At 43.3% G+C, this 20,082-nt stretch overlaps 1 protein-coding gene across 1 annotated transcript; it reads right to left on the reverse strand.

Annotated features, from left to right (window-relative positions):
* Nucleotides 1-1,156: 1,156 nt before the first annotated feature.
* Nucleotides 1,157-16,514, reverse strand: chm (CHM Rab escort protein). The gene is made up of 17 exons (XM_020646183.3): nt 16,396-16,514; nt 13,986-14,052; nt 12,637-12,709; nt 12,346-12,473; nt 12,054-12,163; nt 11,850-11,905; nt 11,530-11,676; nt 11,153-11,269; nt 10,887-10,998; nt 10,557-10,779; nt 8,235-8,312; nt 6,693-6,800; nt 6,514-6,577; nt 6,181-6,277; nt 5,372-5,470; nt 2,501-2,646; nt 1,157-2,098 (listed from the first exon to the last, which is right to left on the reverse strand). The coding sequence occupies exons 1-17, from the start codon at nt 16,445-16,447 to the stop codon at nt 1,739-1,741; spliced, it is 2,037 nt and encodes a 678-aa protein (XP_020501839.2). The 5' UTR covers nt 16,448-16,514; the 3' UTR covers nt 1,157-1,738.
* Between the last annotated feature and the right edge of the window lie 3,568 nt (nt 16,515-20,082).

Consider the following 20,082-nt stretch of genomic DNA (forward strand, 5'->3'; position numbering starts at 1 on the left):
TCAAAGTTTCATTCAATATATTCAAAGTTTCATTCCATATATTCAAAGTTTCATTCAATATATTCAAAGTTTCATTCAATATATTCAGACTTCGTTCAATATATTCAGACTTCAATATATTCAAAGTTTCATTCCACATATTCAAAGTTTCATTCAATATATTCAGACTTCGTTCAATATATAAATTTCCTGAACGGCTTGCCATAGTTTATAGGTTCTTGCTTTAAATTACACATATGTTTTTTTATCCCTGCACGGATTATGTACGTTTCTTGTATAAATCTATTTCTAATTGCACAGTTTAAGTTTGTTTCATCTAGGGGTATTCTTCAAATCTTTTTTTCGGGTTAATATATATGTATGGGAGGGGGGCGTTGGTTTTTGCGGTTTAATTTGTAACACGTTTAGTGTAACGGAGTTAATGATTCCACTTGCCATCACTTGGCATAGAATGTCTTTATTTGACTATTTCTATTGTTTAAATACTGTTTATAATTAATTCTAATGAGTATCCACTGGGACTCTGTGTAACATGAGCGCCCTCTGCTGGTGGCCCTGCATCTTTGCCAGTCTATGCTGTCCCCGTAGTAAGTATATGTGTAAAATATGTTCGTTTTTCTTGATAAAAGTAATATTTTTCCATTTCACATGTTTGAGAGAAGCTCCGAAATTATTGTAAAACTTTCCTGTGATCATATTACTGTTTTTGAGTCATTTAGGCTCATCACGTTGTGTGTTTTGCGAGCTAAAATGTAACTTCTGATCTCCGTGGTGTAGATTGCTCAATTATTTGTTCTTATATTTTAGCAATGTTGGAGCTTATTACTACAAGAGTGGCTGTGAGAGACCGTATGTGCTTCTGTTGTCATCAGATTAAACGCTGGTGCCAAAAGTAAAAGTGTTTGCCTGATTCATCACACAACACAAGAGAGAGTACACAGCAGCCACATCAGTGAAGAGGTTAATTATCAGGTTGATAACCGGCTTCGTATGATTGTTAATCATGGTCTCTGATGTTAGGGTTAGTGAAGCTGGACCCAAAGATATCCTGCTTATGTTGAACTCGATCCTGGAGTCTTTTTCATTGGTTAAATCTGTTGTCATAGAAACCAGATCACACCAGTCATCCTTTGACTCAGATAAAATGAAGATACAATCAGATTTAATATGTTTATTGTCATGTTACCATGAAGTGACTTTATCAGGTGTCGACAACACATGAGATGAGCTTTAAACGCTGACATGTTCATATTGACAGTGCGCCGCCGCCCCCCCCCCCCCCCCCCCCCCCTGTAGGTGCAGTTCATGCTGTCAGCCAGCAGGAGGCAGCAGCAGCACGCTGAGACTGAATAAGCAGAATCCTGACATTTTAACAAACATGTCTGTGGGCCATAACCACCCTTTAGTTTAGTTTCCCATCATGCAGCTGGTCTCTCCCTGGGGATTGTGGGTAGAACTGTTGCTGGAGGGGTTGACCAGCAGCTCGACGTGAGATCTGAGGACGCGTTCATGAAGGTTAAAGCGAGACGAGAGCATCAGTGAGCACGCTCAGAGTGGAGCAGGTCGAAGCTTTAATGTTTCCACAGAAATAAAAACATGTACATTTTTTAAATAACACATCCAGAAACAAAGATAGAAAAATAATAATCATTCAGATTGACACTAATCAAGGCAACTTTTACCCACAATGCATTGCACCAGGTTTGGCTTCTGTGGAACGTTTTAGTGTTAGTAGATGTTACTCCTCAGTCTGAAGGCTCTCTTGCTGCTTCTCCTCCTCTCCTGCTCCCTCCGCCTCCTCTCCTGCTACCTCAGTCACTTCTCCTGCTCCCTCCGCCTCCTTTCCTGCTCCCTCCGCCTCCTTTCCTGCTCCCTCAGCCTCCTCTCCTGCTACCTCAGTCACTTCTCCTGCGCCCTCCGCCTCCTTTCCTGCTCCCTCAGCCTCCTCTCCTGCTCCCTCCGCCTCCTCTCCTGCTCCCTCCGTCTCCTCCCCGGTGGAGGAGGAGGGGTTGTCTCCGTCGTAGATTATGTCTTCAGGGTTTGGTGCAGGAGGACAGAAATCCTCATCAGGAAGAATCTTCTGGAAGATGGACTCGGCCTGAACATGAAAACATTAATAATGAATATAAAGAGGTGAAAACTCTTCAAACCTGACCATCACCGCGGTGACAAACACTCTGACTTCTCCATGATGTCATGCATGTATTATAGAATGGTTACAGCGTTGGAGGCGGAGCCCCATTCATTCCTATGAAAGCTGCTCAGCGGGCACATGAAGCACTTTGAGTCTCAGTCCCGTGGCTCCGATCTGCGTTCATCAAGTTGACAAAAATATCTCTGAATTCAGCTTTAACTGTATTTAATAACTTTTAGGACCTAATGATTTTAAAAAGAGTTATTTAAGTGTTCGTATCAGGAAGTTGATGTACCTAAAAGCATTTATCAGCAGATTTATAGATGTCTCTTTCCCAATGTGTGTGTGTGTATGTTTAAGTGTTACCTGTTTGATGGCGTGATCGTGTCCCAGAGCGGCGTCAGGTCCAGAGCACACGTACACATTAGAAGGCAGGTCGTAACCTTCGACCTCCAGCCCCGACCCGTCAGTCACATTGAAGTAGAGACACCAGAGGACAGACGGACAGTTCTCTACAGACACACAGATAAGGGTTAGTTACCTGCCGGCTTCAATGAGTTACAAGTTAAACACACTTAAAATCAAAAATCAAATTAAAATCAGGACCATTCAGCAGATATCTGAGGTAACCGACAAACAAAAACAACTATTTTTAAACTCTTTTCATTCTAGAAAAACATTCACAGAAAATCGAAAAACTTGATTTAATCTCTGTACGTTGATAATGTGAGGCGGTCGATTTGTTTGGGGGGGGGGTCTCAGAAATATACACCAGACGTCCTGCCGATTTATGTTCGTTAGGAGACACTGCTCCCCCTCTCCAAGATGGCCGCCATGCAGACGCGTCTCACAAGCCAGGAGGTTGCCTCTTTATGTGTATACCTAAAGGGAAAGTCTAATGTAGTACGGCGGAGTCTTAAATGTCAGGCTCAGTGAGATCAAACTCTCTGGAGACACAAAATGTCAGATTAACATACAGAAACTCTGGAGGGTCCACACACACAAACAGGTTTATGTGAACTGTGGGGACCTGTGTGAATATGTCGCTCTACGGGGAACTTCCGATGACATCGCTTTATGTCAGATATCTGTCGTACTTAAACAAATCAAACATTTAAACAGAAATGAACAAGAATCAAAGACTGTGGAGTCGAGAGTTAATTCAACTTGTCGACGATATTCTTGACCTCCTTCTTCATTTGTTTATAATGAAAAACTCTTCAACCAGACCCATCCCTGTCAGAGATCACAGTTCTGTTCATCACGGAGGTCGCAGTGGGCGGAGTCATTGAACTGGACTTAGAGCAGTTCTTGTTTTCTGACCTCCCTGAGTTTTTAATGGATTCAAATATATTAACAGTCTGTGTTGCTGTTTTCACACCTGCACTCCTGAAAATATCTCCATCATTTCAGGAGGACTGCAACACATATTCTCCTGACCTGGTTGTTCACACGTGCACCTCACAGCGGGAGACTATCTCTGTCAGACGGGAGTGGGCGGGGGGTAGGCTTGGGCGTTATCACGGTATTAAAGTGTACCGTGGTATTTAGAAATCCTGACGGTGTGACTTTTAATACTGGCGAAAACACAAACGCTACTTTTTCTGTTAAACTGACTCGAATATAATGTATTGAGGTGAGGGGTTGTAGTGCACAGCACGCGCCAGCAGGGGTCAGATCCTATGTAGACTCCCGTTACCGAGGCCACTATGACTGCACTGGGGACAAAAAGGGAGGTCGAGACAGAGCTGATAGCTCTGGGAAGGTAAACGTGCTAAGCTAACATCAGAGTGGAGGAGGGAGACTTTTCTTCCTCACGGGGTCGTAGTCGTGCATTTACAGAAAACGGGGGTGTATTGTTCCTTAAATAAACCGTGTTGAGCGCTCTTCTTTTGACTGAAAGAGTCATATATTAAAGTTAAAGAGTGACCAGCGGAGTCGGGCAGAGAGCTCTAGCTGGTCTTTCCCCGCAGGCTGAGAGCTCGACTACCGTCCTGTAGCGAGTAGGAGAGCAAACTCCACAAAGAGAAAACAGACGGAACTAAACGAGCGAGACAGCTGCACAGAAATGGTGTTGACGTTACTGAGCACCGTCATATACCGTACAGCAAAACAAAATGGCAAGACGATATGCAAGTATGAAGAAATGGATACAGGCCAAGCCTAGCGGGGGGGTCGCCTGAGGTAAGACGTGACGTAAAAGAACGACTTTAAGGGTTGTGCGCAGTAACAGAGTCGTCTATACAACGCTATAATGAGAATATGTGTCTTTCTATCAATGCTACGTGTAGTTGAACAGAATCCTAATCTGAACTAAAGAGTGGAGAAGAACATACTGGAGAACAGGAAACATAATGCAGCAGGTTCATCAGAGCACAGAGATGGTAGAGGTGGCGTGCAGACAGTCTATGGTCATGCAGCGATCACAGGGAATAAACATCACCACCCCCTCCCACTCGCTCCAGGTGAATTCTCCTGATTATATCCTGCTGCGTTCTCACATCAGCTCACTCTGACTGTCTGCAGAATAAATACGAGGAGGCTCAGAGAGAGAGAGACACTCAGCCGTCTGTTTGATACCACACTTACGTTCTGATAAGATCAGATGTTTCACGTTACATAGTCCAAACGATGGACAGATTAATCTAAAAACAATCTGCAGGTTGATAATGAATCAATAAGAATAATTTTATGCGACAACATCCATCAGAAGGACGATGTTTAATACGGAGGATAAAGACGCTGAACCTGCAGTTTGACTTCAAGAGAAACATGACTGAGAAGCTTTTCTCCTCCTCCTTCATCACCTCTGATGAATCTCTTTATACCTGCATCATCCATCCTGCAGGTGTGTGTGTGTGTGTGCAGATTTTTCATGTTATAATTAAAAGCAGTGAAGAAAGTGATGAATGAATTAAAGACAAAGAGGAGGAGGTCAGAGAGGAGAGAAAGTTTACAGGATACAGAGATCTGTGTGTGTGTGTGTGTTGTACCCTTTGATACCACACGATTTAAAAAAACCTACACCTGTTAAATAAGACAGGCGAGGAACGCGTCCAGAGTTTCACACAAACTCCTGCAGAGTCTAAACGTTCCCTTACGTTGTGTTTGTCTACAACTTTCTGTGATTAAAATTAAAAAAAATGACCTGATACTGGGTTAATTGTTGCCATGGTAACAAACAGGTGATGGTTTGAACTTTAATAGAATTGTCATGACGAACGTGGGGTGTCGTACCTTGCTCAGGAGACTCTGCAGTTCGGAACATTTTGGTAACCACTGGCGACAGGTCCTCGTAGGCGGAGCCGACTGACTGACAGGTGAGGTGGACCAAGTCTGCAAAAAAAAAAAAAAAAAGTGTCAACCACCTTCAACAACCTCACCTGAGGTCACTGGTCTCCATTCTGTGTGTGTGTCTCTGTGTGTGTTACTGTGTGTGTGTCTATCTGTGTGTGTGTGAGTGAGTGTGTGTGTCTCTGTGTGTGTTGGTGTGTGAGAGTCTGTGTGTGTGTGTGTCTCTGTGTGTGTGTGAGTGAGTGTGTGTGTCTGTGTGTGTGTGTGTGTGTCTCTGTGTGTGTTGGTGTGTGAGAGTCTGTGTGTGTGTGTGTGTGTGTGTGTGTGTGTGTGTGTGTGTCTGTCTTGAGATAAATGGTGTTTAGTTTTAAAGGCGTTCAGGTCCACTGACTCAGTAACCAATCACAGAGAAGCATCAGAAGACTGCAGAAGATGAAGATGAAGATTTGACAGGTGTGTGTGTGTATCTGTGTCATAAATCAGTGTTTCTCTTTTCAAGGACGATGCAGGTTTTTCTCTCCAATGTGTGACATGCGGTGTGAAAGCTCTTTGAGGAGTCAGAAGACTAGAAAAGAAATAAACATTTACCATTTACAAGATGAGATGACATGAAAAGAGATCAAAGATGTGATGAAGACGGGCATTAGACGAGACGAGAGCAGAAAAAATTATCATTACAATTTGAAAACTTGGAGACAAGACAACGAACACCGAGCGGTTATGTCATGCAGTAGAAGATATGAGAGTCTCACATGTTCCTGGCATGCAGGTCATCGTAGACGAGCAGAGCTCCACCATCCTCACCGCTGGACACCCTGCTGCTATTGGAGGAACCGTTACCATGGAGACCTGATCATACAGACAGGTAAAAATTGGACGTGAATTTAAGAAGATGGAATAAAAAAATCCTTAGAGGGTTTCATCTTATTACTGAACACACACGCACACACAGCTTAATATCAATGAAGCATCATATTTCTCTGACCACTTTTAATTCAGTATTACAATGTTTAACCTTTACTAATCTGTGTGTGTGTGTGTGTGTGTGTGTGTGTGTGTGAGACACTCGTTAGGACACTCGTTACCTGTTGGTCTGAGTCACTGAGAAGGACGGAGCTGTCAGTTATCAACACAGCTCTGGAGATCAACCTGAACAGACAAACAGACAAACAGACAAACAGACAGACAGACAGACAGGTCAGACAGACAGACAGGAATGTTCGAGTGGAGGCTTATATGATGTGGTTGATTTGTGGGTCGTGACCTGGTGGGTGTGGCCAGCTTCTTGCGGTCCGCCCCCACATAACCATCTTCCATCACAAAATGGCTGCAGCTGATTCGCTGTCCTTGGCTGTCAATCACAGCCTTACACCTGCAAAAAAGGGGGAGGAGATAAGAACCCATGATGTTATTGAAAGTGTAAAAAGTGAATTTATCTGCATGTTTTAAAACGACCAATCAGATCTTCTTAAAAGTCCTCCTGACCTGCAGCTTGAGACACACACACAAACACACACACACACACACACACACACACACAGAAGAGCTGCTGAAACCTATTATTGGGAATAATGATGCGCACCAAAGCTCATCTATAACCTCTGACACACACACATTTTGGAGACCATCAGCAAGAAGGTCACACACACACACACACACACAGTCAGAGATTCTTGTGTGACTCTTTTTATCATTGTTGGCATTTACACCTTGAGATTTATTGACTGCAGCTCTCTGTGGCCGCGATCATTGTGTGTGTGTGTGTGTGTGTGTGTGTGTGTGTGTGTGTGTGTGTGTGTGTTTGCGAAAGTGTGTGACCCACATATGTGTAAAAATCACTGGGGGGAGCAGGTATAAGGTATGTATAAATCAGCCCCTCCCCCATTGCAGACACAAACACCAAATGTTTGTGTGCATACACACCAAGCATCATGGGAAATGTGTTTCATCACACACACACACACACACACACACACACACACACACACACACACACACACACACACACACACACACACACACACACACACACACACACACACACACACACACACACACACACACACACACACACACACACACACACACACACACACACACACACACACACACACACACACACACACACACACACACACAGAGCTGTTTCCCCCCTCACAGTCTCAGCTGATCCTGTCTCACATCTGTAACACCTCTGATTACCTCTGAAGATGGTACAGAGGGGCGAAGTTACACCTCCACCACATTCAGACTGAAGGAGAAACGTCACAGGGGCGAAGATATCTAGCAAGAAACAGTGCTCCGAACAATTCTAATGTTTTTTTTATAAGCACACCTGTCTGATAAAGACATGCTAACAGGCTAATGTCACCATGACAACATCATGTGACAGATGATGACCTCCCACAGGGGTGTGTGTGTGTCAGCAGCCCATCAGTCATTTAATCAGAAAGTTGATGAGGCAGCAAATAAAGACAGAAAGAGAGAGAGAGGGCGAGAGAGAGAGAGTAAGGGGAGGGGGGTTGGGAGTAAGGGTAGGGGGGACAGTGAGATGTTAAAAGGAGGAGAAATGAGGGAGTGGATCTGAGGAGGTGATGAAGAGGATCAGAGGTTAAATTATGAAGTTCATTTCCTCTCCATAAATTGAATATTTCACTGATCATAAATTATCATCCAATCACTGAAAGGTCACACACACACACAGCCCCCCACACACACGCTCACACACTGCCCCTCATCGTGAGTACTTTGGTACTACAGTGTAAATCAGAGTTTTACCTCAATGTACAGGTGTTATCATGCGTACCTGTTGGAGTCCTTGTCGAGCAGCAGACAGGTGATCGAGTGTCTCAAACAGTAGATCCCTCCAAACACAGCACACATCCTGAAACAAACAAAGATCTGTTATCCAATCAGCTAATAATAATAATACATTTAATTTGTAACGCACTTTACATTTTTGCAAAAAAAATCTCAAAGTGCTACAGGAAAAAAAACAAAATAGAAATAAAAAGAAATTTAATCAACGAAGCAACTAACGAATCTAAAAGCACAAGCAGAAGGATTTATTAAAAAGGTGGGTTTTTAGAGCCCTTTTAAAAGTGTCAGCAGACTGTGGAGCCCTCAGCTGCTCGGGGAGAGCGTTCCACAGCCTGGGAGCAGAGGAGCAGAAGGCCCGGTCACCCATGGTGTGGAGCTGCCTGTCAGACCGTCAGCCAATCAGCAGGCAGAACATATGACAAACAGTCACAGCAGTGTGTACCCAAGTTTACCTGAATTATCAGAGAGGTCAAAGGTATCTTTATTGTCCCCACAGGGAATTTTTTTTGGAGCTGGAGACATACAAATACATAAACAACACTAATAAATCATCCAAACCTCAAGTGCATAAGTACATACAACATGAAACATGAAGCCCGGCAGAGATGCTCCAGCATCACACTAAAAATGATAAAGTGCAATGAGCAATGAATTAGAATTCAACTGCTATTCAACAGACAAATAGCAGCAGGTACAAATGAGACCCGATGCCTTTTAGTCTTCACCACCGTCTGCCTGAGGGGTGAGAGGGTGATCTGGGCTCTGCAGGAGAGAAGTCGCCTTTCTGACCACCTGCCAGTAGAGGTCGCTCAGCTGGACTTGACTCCTCCCTGCAATCTTGTCCCCACTTTAACCAGGCTACCTAGTCTGTTTTTATTGGCTAGAGCCAGATTACCATACCAGGCAATAATACAAAACATTAAAACTGATTCAATAGATATTTTATAAAAGAGGGTCATCATCTCAGAGGATACATTAAAAGAACACATTTGTCTTAGGAAGTACAACCTCTGTTGGACCTTCTTTGTGGTAACAATAGCATGTTGCTCAAAGAATAGTTTGTTGTCCAGCACAGTGGCCAGATATTTGTAGCTGTTCACTATCTCTATACCAGCACCCTTTAATATGGTTGGCACAGGACTAGATTGAGTCTTCCTAAAATCAATAATCATGTCCTTTGTTTTCAGTAGGTTTAGCTGAAGGAAAGACTCATCACACTAGGATGTGAATTCATCAACCACAGGCCCATGGTGATGCTCCTCCCCTTCAAGAAGACTTACTGTGTCATCCGCAAATTTAACTACATGCCTCCTAATGTGATTGCTACAGCAGTCATTTGTGTACAAGATAAATAATAAAGGGGAGAGACAACATCCTTGAGGAGAACCAATGAAGGAGTACAGCTGATTGGAAAAAAAAATACCTGTTACTTACATATTTTATACAGATCAAAGTCAAGAAAGATTATCTATATTTTTACCTGACAAAGGTTCAAATTCTGTTCTGACTGACAGGTGTCTCAGCCAATCACAATCTGCTGGGTGTATCTCTTTCAACCCCCCCATCCCCCTCTAATAACTAACATAATCACATTACAGCTAACTTAGAACAACACACACACACACACACACACACACTCACACATATCTGTCATCACATATTAATTAAAGAGTGTGTGTGTGTGTGTGTGTGTCAGAGCAGTAATATCCTCAAAGGATCGTCAAATATGTAAATGAGCTGAGCCCTGGGCGACACCCCCTAATTAATATTCAATGCTGCTCTAATTAGAGACACCAGCTGTTACCGTGACAACCAACCAAACAGCCTTCTGAAACTGAAAGTCGCACAGGTGTGAGACAGACAGACAGACAGACAGACAGGCAGACTGACAGACAGACAGACAGACAGACGGACAGGCAGAAAGACAGACAGACAGACTGACAGACAGGCAGACTGACAGACAGACAGACAGACAGACAGACGGACAGGCAGAAAGACAGACAGACAGACAGGCAGACTGACAGACAGACAGACAGACAGACAGACAGACAGACAGACAGACAGACAGACAGACAGACAGACAGACAGACGGACAGACGGACAGACAAACAGACAGACAGACAGACAGACAAACAGACAGACAGACAGGCAGACAAAGAGACAGACAGACAGACAGACGGACAGGCAGAAAGACAGACAGAGAGACAGGCAGACAGAGAGACAGACAGGCAGACAGACAAAGAGACAGGCAGGCAGGCAGACAGAAAGACAGGCAGACAGACAGACAGGTGTGCAGACAGGTTCTTACCTACAGAAACACTGGGGTATCTCTCCAAGGCCGTAAACAGGAAACAGGAAGGGAGTGTTGCCGTAGCGACCTAGGCAACGTAGGAAGTGACGTGTTGAGGCGAGTCCCTCTTCTGTGGGCGTGTCTTCTGTTACCATGGCAATTGAGTGAAGCAGGAAGTGCTGCAGGTTGTCACCGAGCTGCTGGTCACGCAGGAACTCCAAATATGGCCGACCTCTGTATGCTGAAAGAAGAGAGGATGAATCAATACATTACCTGCAATGCCCTACATAATAGGAACTTTTTATATAAATGTACAGGTGAGTCTGCTGGACAGGTGAGGTGTCTCACCCTGCTGCTCCTCTGTTTCTTCCACACAGGAAGTGAGGAAACGCATCAACTTCCTCTTTTCTACCACAGACAGCTGACGGTTCGCAAAAACATCAGCTCTGCTGCACGGCACCTGAGAGACACACAGGTGATGTACAGGTAATACACAGGTGAACACAGGTCATATCCAGGTAAACACACAGGTAAAGTGAGCGAGACTGAGAGGTAAACACATACACAAAGGCTGAGATAGAGACAGGTGTAGAAGGTGTATGGATTAGACTCACCTGTTCTACGCTGCCATTCCTGTAGGTCAGTATCCTGGTGACGTTCTTAAACTCTGCATAGCGACTGACGTTTGATTTGATGAGCAGATCGACCAATGAGCCGCGAGAATACATGAGCTGAAGAAGAAGAAGGTGTTTTTACGACTGATTGTGCAGCTCTTTGTTCAATAATATCTCCAACATCAGTTTTTATTTAAACTTATCGACGTTATCGAGGTCATCACGATGATTCTAGTTAAAAACGACGACAACAATAAAGGTCCTAGACACTTGATATCAGGTCGTTTATTGTTTTTAACGATGAAACGTTACACACAAACTCCTGCGTTTTTATGGGGTTTAGGGGGGTGGTTTTAAGTCACATGACACGGCGTTACCTTGGAGACCAGGTCGATGTTGAACCTGCGGCCTTCCTTCACCAGCTGAGCATAGCTGATCTTCTTCTTCGTTGGTACTGATTGGCTTTGAGCTGCTGAGGGGGCGGGTTGATCGGCCTCTGGCTCCTGCCCCTCTGTGTGTGAAGCCTGTTTGATTGGACAACACATCTGTCAGTAATCCAGCTGTGCTGCAGACGACCCATAATTCAAAGCGGTGATCTTATGATCCACATTTTGAGAGTTATGAAAAATGAAGATGATGTTCACATTGTTCATCCTGTTTCATGTTCAAGAAGAAGACCTAGATCTTTGTCCCTCACCTCTTCTTCTCTGTCTGCTGTTCCATCTGCTTCCTCCGTCATTTCTTCTTTTGGCTCTAAACATAAAGACAAATAGATTATCGTCCTGTCGACCCTGACTGACCTTTAGATCTGCTCACTGAAATATTTATCTGTTCATACCTAAATATTACAGGAGTGAAAACTAACGGTGACTCACTCAGAGCTCTGTCCCCTCAAACAAACCTGCACATTCTGTCTCTGACGTTTCTTTGACAGCGACTTCATCTGCTCCTCCTCGTTCTTCTTCTGTGGTGTTTAGACATTTCTCCTCCACCTCCTCCTCCTCATCCTCACTGAGAAAAACGTTCGTAAAAACATTCATAACTCTTTGATTCAGTCGTGTGTGGGCATTTAAATTCAATCATCAAACCAAATAACAACAAAAATAAGGAAAACACTGAAAGGCTTTTAATGTGAAAGAGCAGCAGCAGGAAATATGTCTATAACGTGAGGTTCAGGTATGTGTGAGGCTTACCTGGTGTAACAGAACACCTGCACATTACTGATTGAGGAGGAGTCTGAGTTTGACAGGTGGATCAGCTCCTCCCCTTCCTCCACAAGACTCGACCAATCCTGAGGCTCCTCTGGCTGAGACTCCTCCTCCTACCACACACACATACATTATTAGTTAACGTTTCGAATCCCTCATCTTTCCCATCATGCTCAGCAGGAGTGAAATCCTCCATGATTGTAGTTTACATTGCACAGGAACATGGAGGTGATGTGGTGAGTTCAGCAGCCAATCAGAGAGCAGCATTGGACTCACATGTTGCTTTTGTATCCAGGTGAGCAGGCCGTTGAAGGTGAAGCTGGCCCAGTTAGCTGCATAATAACTCCTCCTGAAGAAACAGTTTGATTAAATCGTACACAACACCTGCATTCTCTCTGACGGCCAGCAGGGGGCATAAATCTGTCTCATTCTTTATAAGTCAGCTGATTGATTCTCTCCGTAAACATTCTCCTAATGAGTTTATGTTCTCAGTCTGTAGTTTAAGTCTTCTTCAACACAGCATGATGTTGATTTAGTCAATGATGGACCAGTTGATGTCATTCAATGACTTCAGTCAGAAACACGTTTTACATTCACAATTATGTTAATGAAGTTTCATATCAGACTGATCATTAATGATCATGAAAATGTCACGTTTCTTTCTTTATTTAGAACTTAATAAATAATTTCCAGTATTCCTAGGACATCATAAAATATCTTTGATTATGAAATACAGAGTTCATTATCAAATTATTACTCAAAAATAAATAAATAAACTCAAATTCAATATTAAATATTTTTGTCAGTAGAAATTCTCCTTTTGGTTTTAAGCAGACTGCAGGTTGTTCTTCATGTACAGGTGTTTGTTATCAGGTAGCATAAAGAGACTAAACACTGCTACTGAGAGTATTTTATTAGAAATAATACAGTTCATATTTATGCGGACATAAACAGCTGTTTAAGTCGACTGACAGCTGAACGTGATCAGCTGATGTCATCATCACAAACGGACATCGCTTCACGTGACGCTACAGAGGAAAGGACGTCTCATGTCTCTTAAAACATATCTCCTCATTTCCTCTCTCCTCTGCTTCGTTTCCTTGCATCTCTCCATGCATCTCTGGTGGGAGGGACTAAGACGCAAGTGGAGGACACTTGGATGCAATTAAGGGAACTGGGATGTACCCACTGTGACTACAGAGGATTCCTTGTGTTAGCTGATAATTTAGCATAGGCTTAATCCCTCACTTTTCTTAAGCCCCTCCCTCTTATCCATATATGCTCTATAACCAATGACCTCATGGTGACCACACCGACTGTGATTCAGACTGACTTTTATGATACCGGTGAAAGATTGGAAATAGCTGACATGATATATTTATTTCATGATATATAGTTTTAAAGCAGACAGCGCCCTCTGCTGTTAGAGTAGTTCATTATTTTGTCTCATGGATTTAAATCGTCCATATTTGTGTTGATTTGTAATTGTTATGTGAGGTATCTTAACGTGCCCACCAATAGAAACCACCAGAGAGTGTGTTGAGACTCACAGGGAGTTATTGATGATCAATAACAACAATAGTGATTGTTTAAATATTCATGATGATGTTGATAAGACGACTGACCTGTCCACATGAAGAACTCTCTGTCCCACTCTGGAGAAGGCCGCTGCTACCACCGACTCAGCAAGACCTGAACGATAACCAGTCATAATCCATCATGTTCTCTCCGTCACTCTCAGCATGTCTGCATTCATCAACCATCAATAACTAAACGACTGTGAACATCTCCACACAGACTGATACAGAGGCTGCGTTATAAACACTGAAGATACTGTCCACGCTAAACGCATGCTTCAATTCTCACTTCCAAAATGCTGCAGGAGCAGACAGAGACACACACACATCTAATAATAACCAGTCTGATTATGTAATGTTTTCAAAACAGCCAAATATGATTGAGAGCTTGTTTTTGTAGATTAAAGCAGAGTCATATTATGCCCTTTTTGGGGTTCATATATTTAATCTATGTACTTACTAAAGTATGTTCACAACAGCTAAAGTTAGAAAAAAGTGTCTGTTTTCATGTACTGCCGCTCCATGCACCGGCTCGCTTCTGACTCTCTCTCTAAGGCTCTGAAGAGCCCACGATCAGAGCCCCCACATGTGCCAAGTCTGATCTGATTGGTCGGCCTGTCGGCTCTGCCGTAATTGGTCAGTCGCTCAGCGCGGTTCTCGGAAATGTTACGCCCCTTTTGCCATATTGGGAATGCAGCCACTTTGGCTCCGAGGGGAGCAAAAACATTAGCACCTTAGCACTACTGTGCTACCGCAGGCTACGGCATATCGTGGGCGTGCTACAGAAGTTAATGGGCGTGCAACATGAGCTGCTGGGACAAGCCAATGGGCTTAGATCAGTGATATCACACTGACAAGACGGGTCTTTTTCAAACCAGCCACTACACCCTATCCCTACCCACTACCCCTCTGTTTGCGCGTCCTCGCGGAGGGTCCGCCATATTAAGTCCGTCCCAAACCAATTAGCGGGGAGTGGTAGTGGGTGTGAGTGTGCACCGATGCTTTCGGATCACGTGCAACGCCTATTGTGTCCGGTCGTCATGGATGAAGCAACCTGTGAGTTCCGTGCAAGTGCCTACAAACACAGCTCAAACTAAGACAGACATTTAATATCGTCATACAGATGTTAACAACTTCAAATGTGTTTTGTATTGAGGATCGAATATATCTTTATTTATTGTAAATTGTTTCATATTTACAGGGACTGTTGCAAAAACAAAAGAATATTAAATCATGTTGCAGACAACTTTTCGCTGTTAAAATGTATTTCTTATTTTTCTACTTTTGATGTCTTTGTGAAATCTCAATTCAACAACAAAAAATACACTTTTTGCTGCTCTGATGTTCAACAATATTATCCTTGTCTTTGCATTAATTTAGGACACCCTGATCTAACAATTACAATAAACAATGTAGGCTCAATTTAATAGTTTTGTTATAAGTCTACACAATATTTTTACAGAATGCATTAGCTACAAAATAAAAAAGCTGTTCCCGCAAGATACCGCTGAGTTACCATGGTAACACACAGCCTGCCACTGTATTTCTACCCTACATCTTGATGAAGGGGACTTCATTCAGCTAAGAGTGTGACTTCTAACGGAGTGCACTCCGTCACGGAGGGTGTAGGCTTTGGTTTGGAAAAGGGCTGACGTCACACTGGGAATTTTTTATCGAGGGGGGCTAGAACAGAGTGAGAGTTACATGCAGCTAATGCTGCACATAACAGGAGGAGGCAGGAGAAGAATCTTTGCACATAGATGTGCCTAAACATGCACAGGACACTTGGAAAACACACTAAAGAGCAGATAAAACCAGAGAAAAATTCTATAAATAACATAATATAATAATATAAATAAATCTGCCTGGCCGGTTAATATTTCTGAAGCTAACAGGGTCGATGAAGAATATTATCACGTGATGTCATTTAAATAATTAAAACTGACACAGAAGAAACACTTCTCTCCATTCACCCTGCATCACTACTGAACACAATCAGACTGCTAACTGTTAGCTGCTTACTGCTAGCGTCATCATAACATCAGCTGACAGCACCATTAGCCTGTTAGCACCATTAGCCTGTTAGCACCATTATCCTGTTAGCACCATTAGCCTACCAGAAGCATCAGGCTCTAATCAGTTAGATAACATCATTCATTAAGCTAACGGTAGCTCCGCTGCTAACACGAACAAACATATAAATGTAATAAAGCGGTGATATCTGAGCATGTTGATCGTGGAGTTAGCAGACACAGCTGGGGCGTTAGCATCTAGCCACAGTAGTTTAGAATGAACTGGTCGTTAGCCTCGAGCTAACGCCCAGGCTAACCTCAGTCCGTCCACAGTATGGACCGATTTAACCCGATATCCCGGAGCGAGCCGTTGTTACACCGAACAGAGACACGTTCACACACATGACCCGGATGGAAACAGGACATTAAAACAGGTGTTTATGTACCTGTGCCCAGAATGACGACGTCAAATTCAGAAGGCAGGTCCTCGGCAGCCATGTTGTTAGCAGAGAGAAACACCGAGTCACGTGACGGGGGCAGCTCTTTGCTCCGCCCACAAACACCATAATCAACCAATCAGTAAACACTCATCAATTCATAACAATTCAATAAACTTCTTCTGAGTTTTAGGGCCACGTTCATGAAAACAAACAAAGATTAAAGTCTTAATTTATTAAAAATAAAGTTGTAATACAATCAGCCCGTTTCAGAGGCGCCATAATTACAGGGTCATTCCTAGAGGGTCGGTTAATCAAACTGAGAGGAAACAGTCTGCTCATCACACAGTGTGTGTGTGTGTGTGTGTGTGTGTGTGTGTGTGTGTGTGTGTGTGTGATTATCAGTTGATTATTACTGTCTGATCATTGAGTCAAGCTGGCGGAAGGTTTGGAAGAAAAAACGTCTTCTTCCGTGGTGCTTTATGGTTTTGCCAAGCCCCACGCACACACACACACACACACACACACACTGTGTGATGTGCAGCCAGAAACACACACCGTTTCCTCTTTTGTTGTAAAAAGGCCAGATGGTTTAAAATAAAAAAAAGACATCCTCTCCACGCCTCCTTTCCTTCTGTCCCATCCTTGACTCCTCATCTCCCCACCTTGTATCCTCTCCTCTCCTCTCCTCTCCTCTCCTCTCCTCACCTTGTATCCTTCTCTCCTCACCTGGTTTCCTCATACACTTTCTAACTTTGCCAGCGTATTTCAGACGGTGTGCAGGAGTTAGTCTTCAATATGTGATAGGTTCATTTCTCTCCTGCACACCGTCTGATGGAATACATGTCGTTTGTTTTAAAGCGTTGGTACTTTTCGGATACATGATCATAAAAAAACAGATTGCATCGTTTAAAAGCACAATATTGAGAAATATTTAAGTACTGAACACTTTTACAACCTTAATTAAACTAGATGATGAGTAAACAAGACAAATATTTATGTGAATGTATGAGAACACGACATGCTGCAGGATGTCCAAACCTGCCCTGAACACCTGAACACATCGTGTGTGTGTGTGTGTGTGTGTGTGTGTGTGTGTGTGTGTGTGTGTGTCTGTATGTGTGTGTGTGTGTTTGTGTGTGTCTGTATGTGTGTGTGTGTGTGTGTGTGTAGTTGGTCTCTCTGTTCTCTGAATCGTCTGAAGAACCTTTAAAGGAATCTGAAGTGTTCTTCTGTTAAATCTTTTTTGGCGTCTCTTCTGTTCCTGACATTAAACGCCGTTTTGTAGCTCGTTAGCGCAAGGTGTTAACGAGAGCTGTGTGCTGATAGGACGGCTATGATCAGTGGCCAATAATGTTTACTGCTCATTTCCTGCCTGTCTGCAGAGAAACCTCCAGAGACAGACAGAGCGAGAGAGAGAGAGAGAGAGAGAGAGAGAGAGAGAGAAAGCGACCTTAAGTTAACACAGATCTGGAGTTTTTTGCGACACACTGACAGAATCCTGGTTCAGTAATTGTCTGTCCACCACACAGTTTATCGGATACATGATGTTAAAACTGAAGCGAGAGGAAAAAACTATTTCTAGCATGCATTTATATGTGGTTATACTCCCTGTTGATTGGCTGTGAGTGCTGTTTGGAGGCGGAGCTTAGAGTTTAACAATTGTTAAACTAGACGGTCAGAAAAGATGAGTAGCAGTAGAGATACTACCGTCTATAAATGATGTCATAAAGGGTTAATACTGTGACTGTCTTATTGCTACTAGCTTAGCTTACTGTCGGTGTCCCAACTTTGACTCCACGTGGCGTGCACTCGACACAGTCATGAGAGCACACATGCTATTTATAAGCTAAGTCATGTTAACGTCAAAGAGCAAAGTTCTCAGCTGGTCCAGCTATACAGAAGAATTGTTACCTCTGATATTTTCAAACAATCAGATTATATAATACATACGTGTTATATAACAAGTACACACACACACACACACACACACACACACACACACACACACACACACACACACACAGACACACACACACACACACACACACACACACAGACGCTTACACACATATACACACACACACACAGACACACACACACACACACACACACACACACACACACACACATACACACATTGACGCTTATACACATATACACACATATAAACACATATACACACATACACACACACACACACACACACACACACACACTCAGACACACGCACACAGACACACACAGACAAATGTTTTCTGACATATCCGCCGCCAGCACCGAGGACTGTAATGGTTTCTGTGAGGTTAGCACCTGATGATAAAGCTTCATAAAAAGCCTTTATTTGATTGGCTGGTGTTGTTAGTGTGTGATCTCTGCTTACTGATCTTATGGATGGGATGAGTTTGAGACAGATCGATCATTCGAATGTGTTGTTTCAGACTAATATGGAGGTGATGGTATTCAGGTATTTTTTCTGCTGACATTTAATCTACTCGGCTCTGTAAAGGTTAATTTGATGCTTTTAATTTGATGCTGCGCCTTTAATTTGAAACTCAGCTGATGTATGAGGTGGGGTTCCTGTTAGCTCCATCAGTCTCTCTCCTGTATGGTGAGATTAAAAAGATATAAATGTATGATCTGTGGGGAACAGCTCCACTGATCTGTCTGAACGGGAGAGAATCAGACCGAACAAAACACAAACAAACATGAGAGATGAAGCACAGAAGAGACAAAACCTGCAGTTCCCCCAGTGTCCACTAGAGTCTGTCTCCTGCAGTGAGTCAGTCCCCATAGAGCTCCATGTTAAAATGTCCAACTTTACAGCTGCAGTTCCTCCAGTGTCCACTAGAGTCTGTCTCCTGCAGTGAGTCAGTCCCCATAGAGCTCCATGTTAAAATGTCCAACTTTACAGCTGCAGTTCCTCCAGTGTCCACTAGAGTCTGTCTCCTGCAGTGAGTCAGTCCCCATAGAGCTCCATGTTAAAATGTCCAACTTTACAGCTGCAGTTCCTCCAGTGTCCACTAGAGTCTGTCTCCTGCAGTGAGTTAGTCTCCATAGAGCCCCATGTTAAAATATCCAACTTTACAGCTGCAGTTCCTCCAGTGTCCACTAGAGTCTGTCTCCTGCAGTGAGTCAGTCCCCATAGAGCTCTATGTTAAAATGTCCAACTTTACAGCTGCAGTTCCTCCAGTGTCCACTAGAGTCTGTCTCCTGCAGTGAGTCAGTCCCCATAGAGCTCTATGTTAAAATGTCCAACTTTACAGCTGCAGTTCCTCCAGTGTCCACTAGAGTCTGTCTCCTGCAGTGAGTCAGTCTCCATAGAGCCCCATGTTAAAATGTCCAACTTTACAGCTGCAGTTCCTCCAGTGTCCACTAGAGTCTGTCTCCTGCAGTGAGTCAGTCCCCATAGAGCCCCATGTTAAAATGTCCAACTTTACAGCTGCAGTTCCTCCAGTGTCCACTAGAGTCTGTCTCCTGCAGTGAGTCAGTCTCCATAGAGCCCCATGTTAAAATGTCCAACTTTACAGCAGAAATAAACATTGAGAAATTGTAAATTGTAAACATGAGATCAATTCCTTCTTCAACTGTACGGGCTGAATGTTTATACAACTCACCTGTTTACATTATATTAAGGCTTAAAGCAATGTAGAATTAAGGTGTGTGGCCTCTTTGAGTGACAGGTAGGACCTGCTC

This window comes from Labrus bergylta, chromosome 14 (assembly GCF_963930695.1).
Source record: "Labrus bergylta chromosome 14, fLabBer1.1, whole genome shotgun sequence".
In the NCBI taxonomy this organism is placed as follows: domain Eukaryota; kingdom Metazoa; phylum Chordata; class Actinopteri; order Labriformes; family Labridae; genus Labrus; species Labrus bergylta.

What these genes read in the sequence shown, in the direction of transcription:
- chm (XM_020646183.3), bottom strand. Translation starts at nt 16,447, where the DNA reads ATGGCTGCCGAGGACCTGCCTTCTGAATTTGACGTCGTCATTCTGGGC. An exon ending in CAGGTGTTCTGTTACACCAG is followed by an intron (nt 12,164 to 12,345) that starts GTAAGCCTCACA and finishes CGTTTTTCTCAG; the next exon opens with TGAGGATGAGGAGGAGGAGG. An exon ending in ACGATCACGCCATCAAACAG is followed by an intron (nt 2,099 to 2,500) that starts GTAACACTTAAA and finishes TTTCATGTTCAG; the next exon opens with GCCGAGTCCATCTTCCAGAA.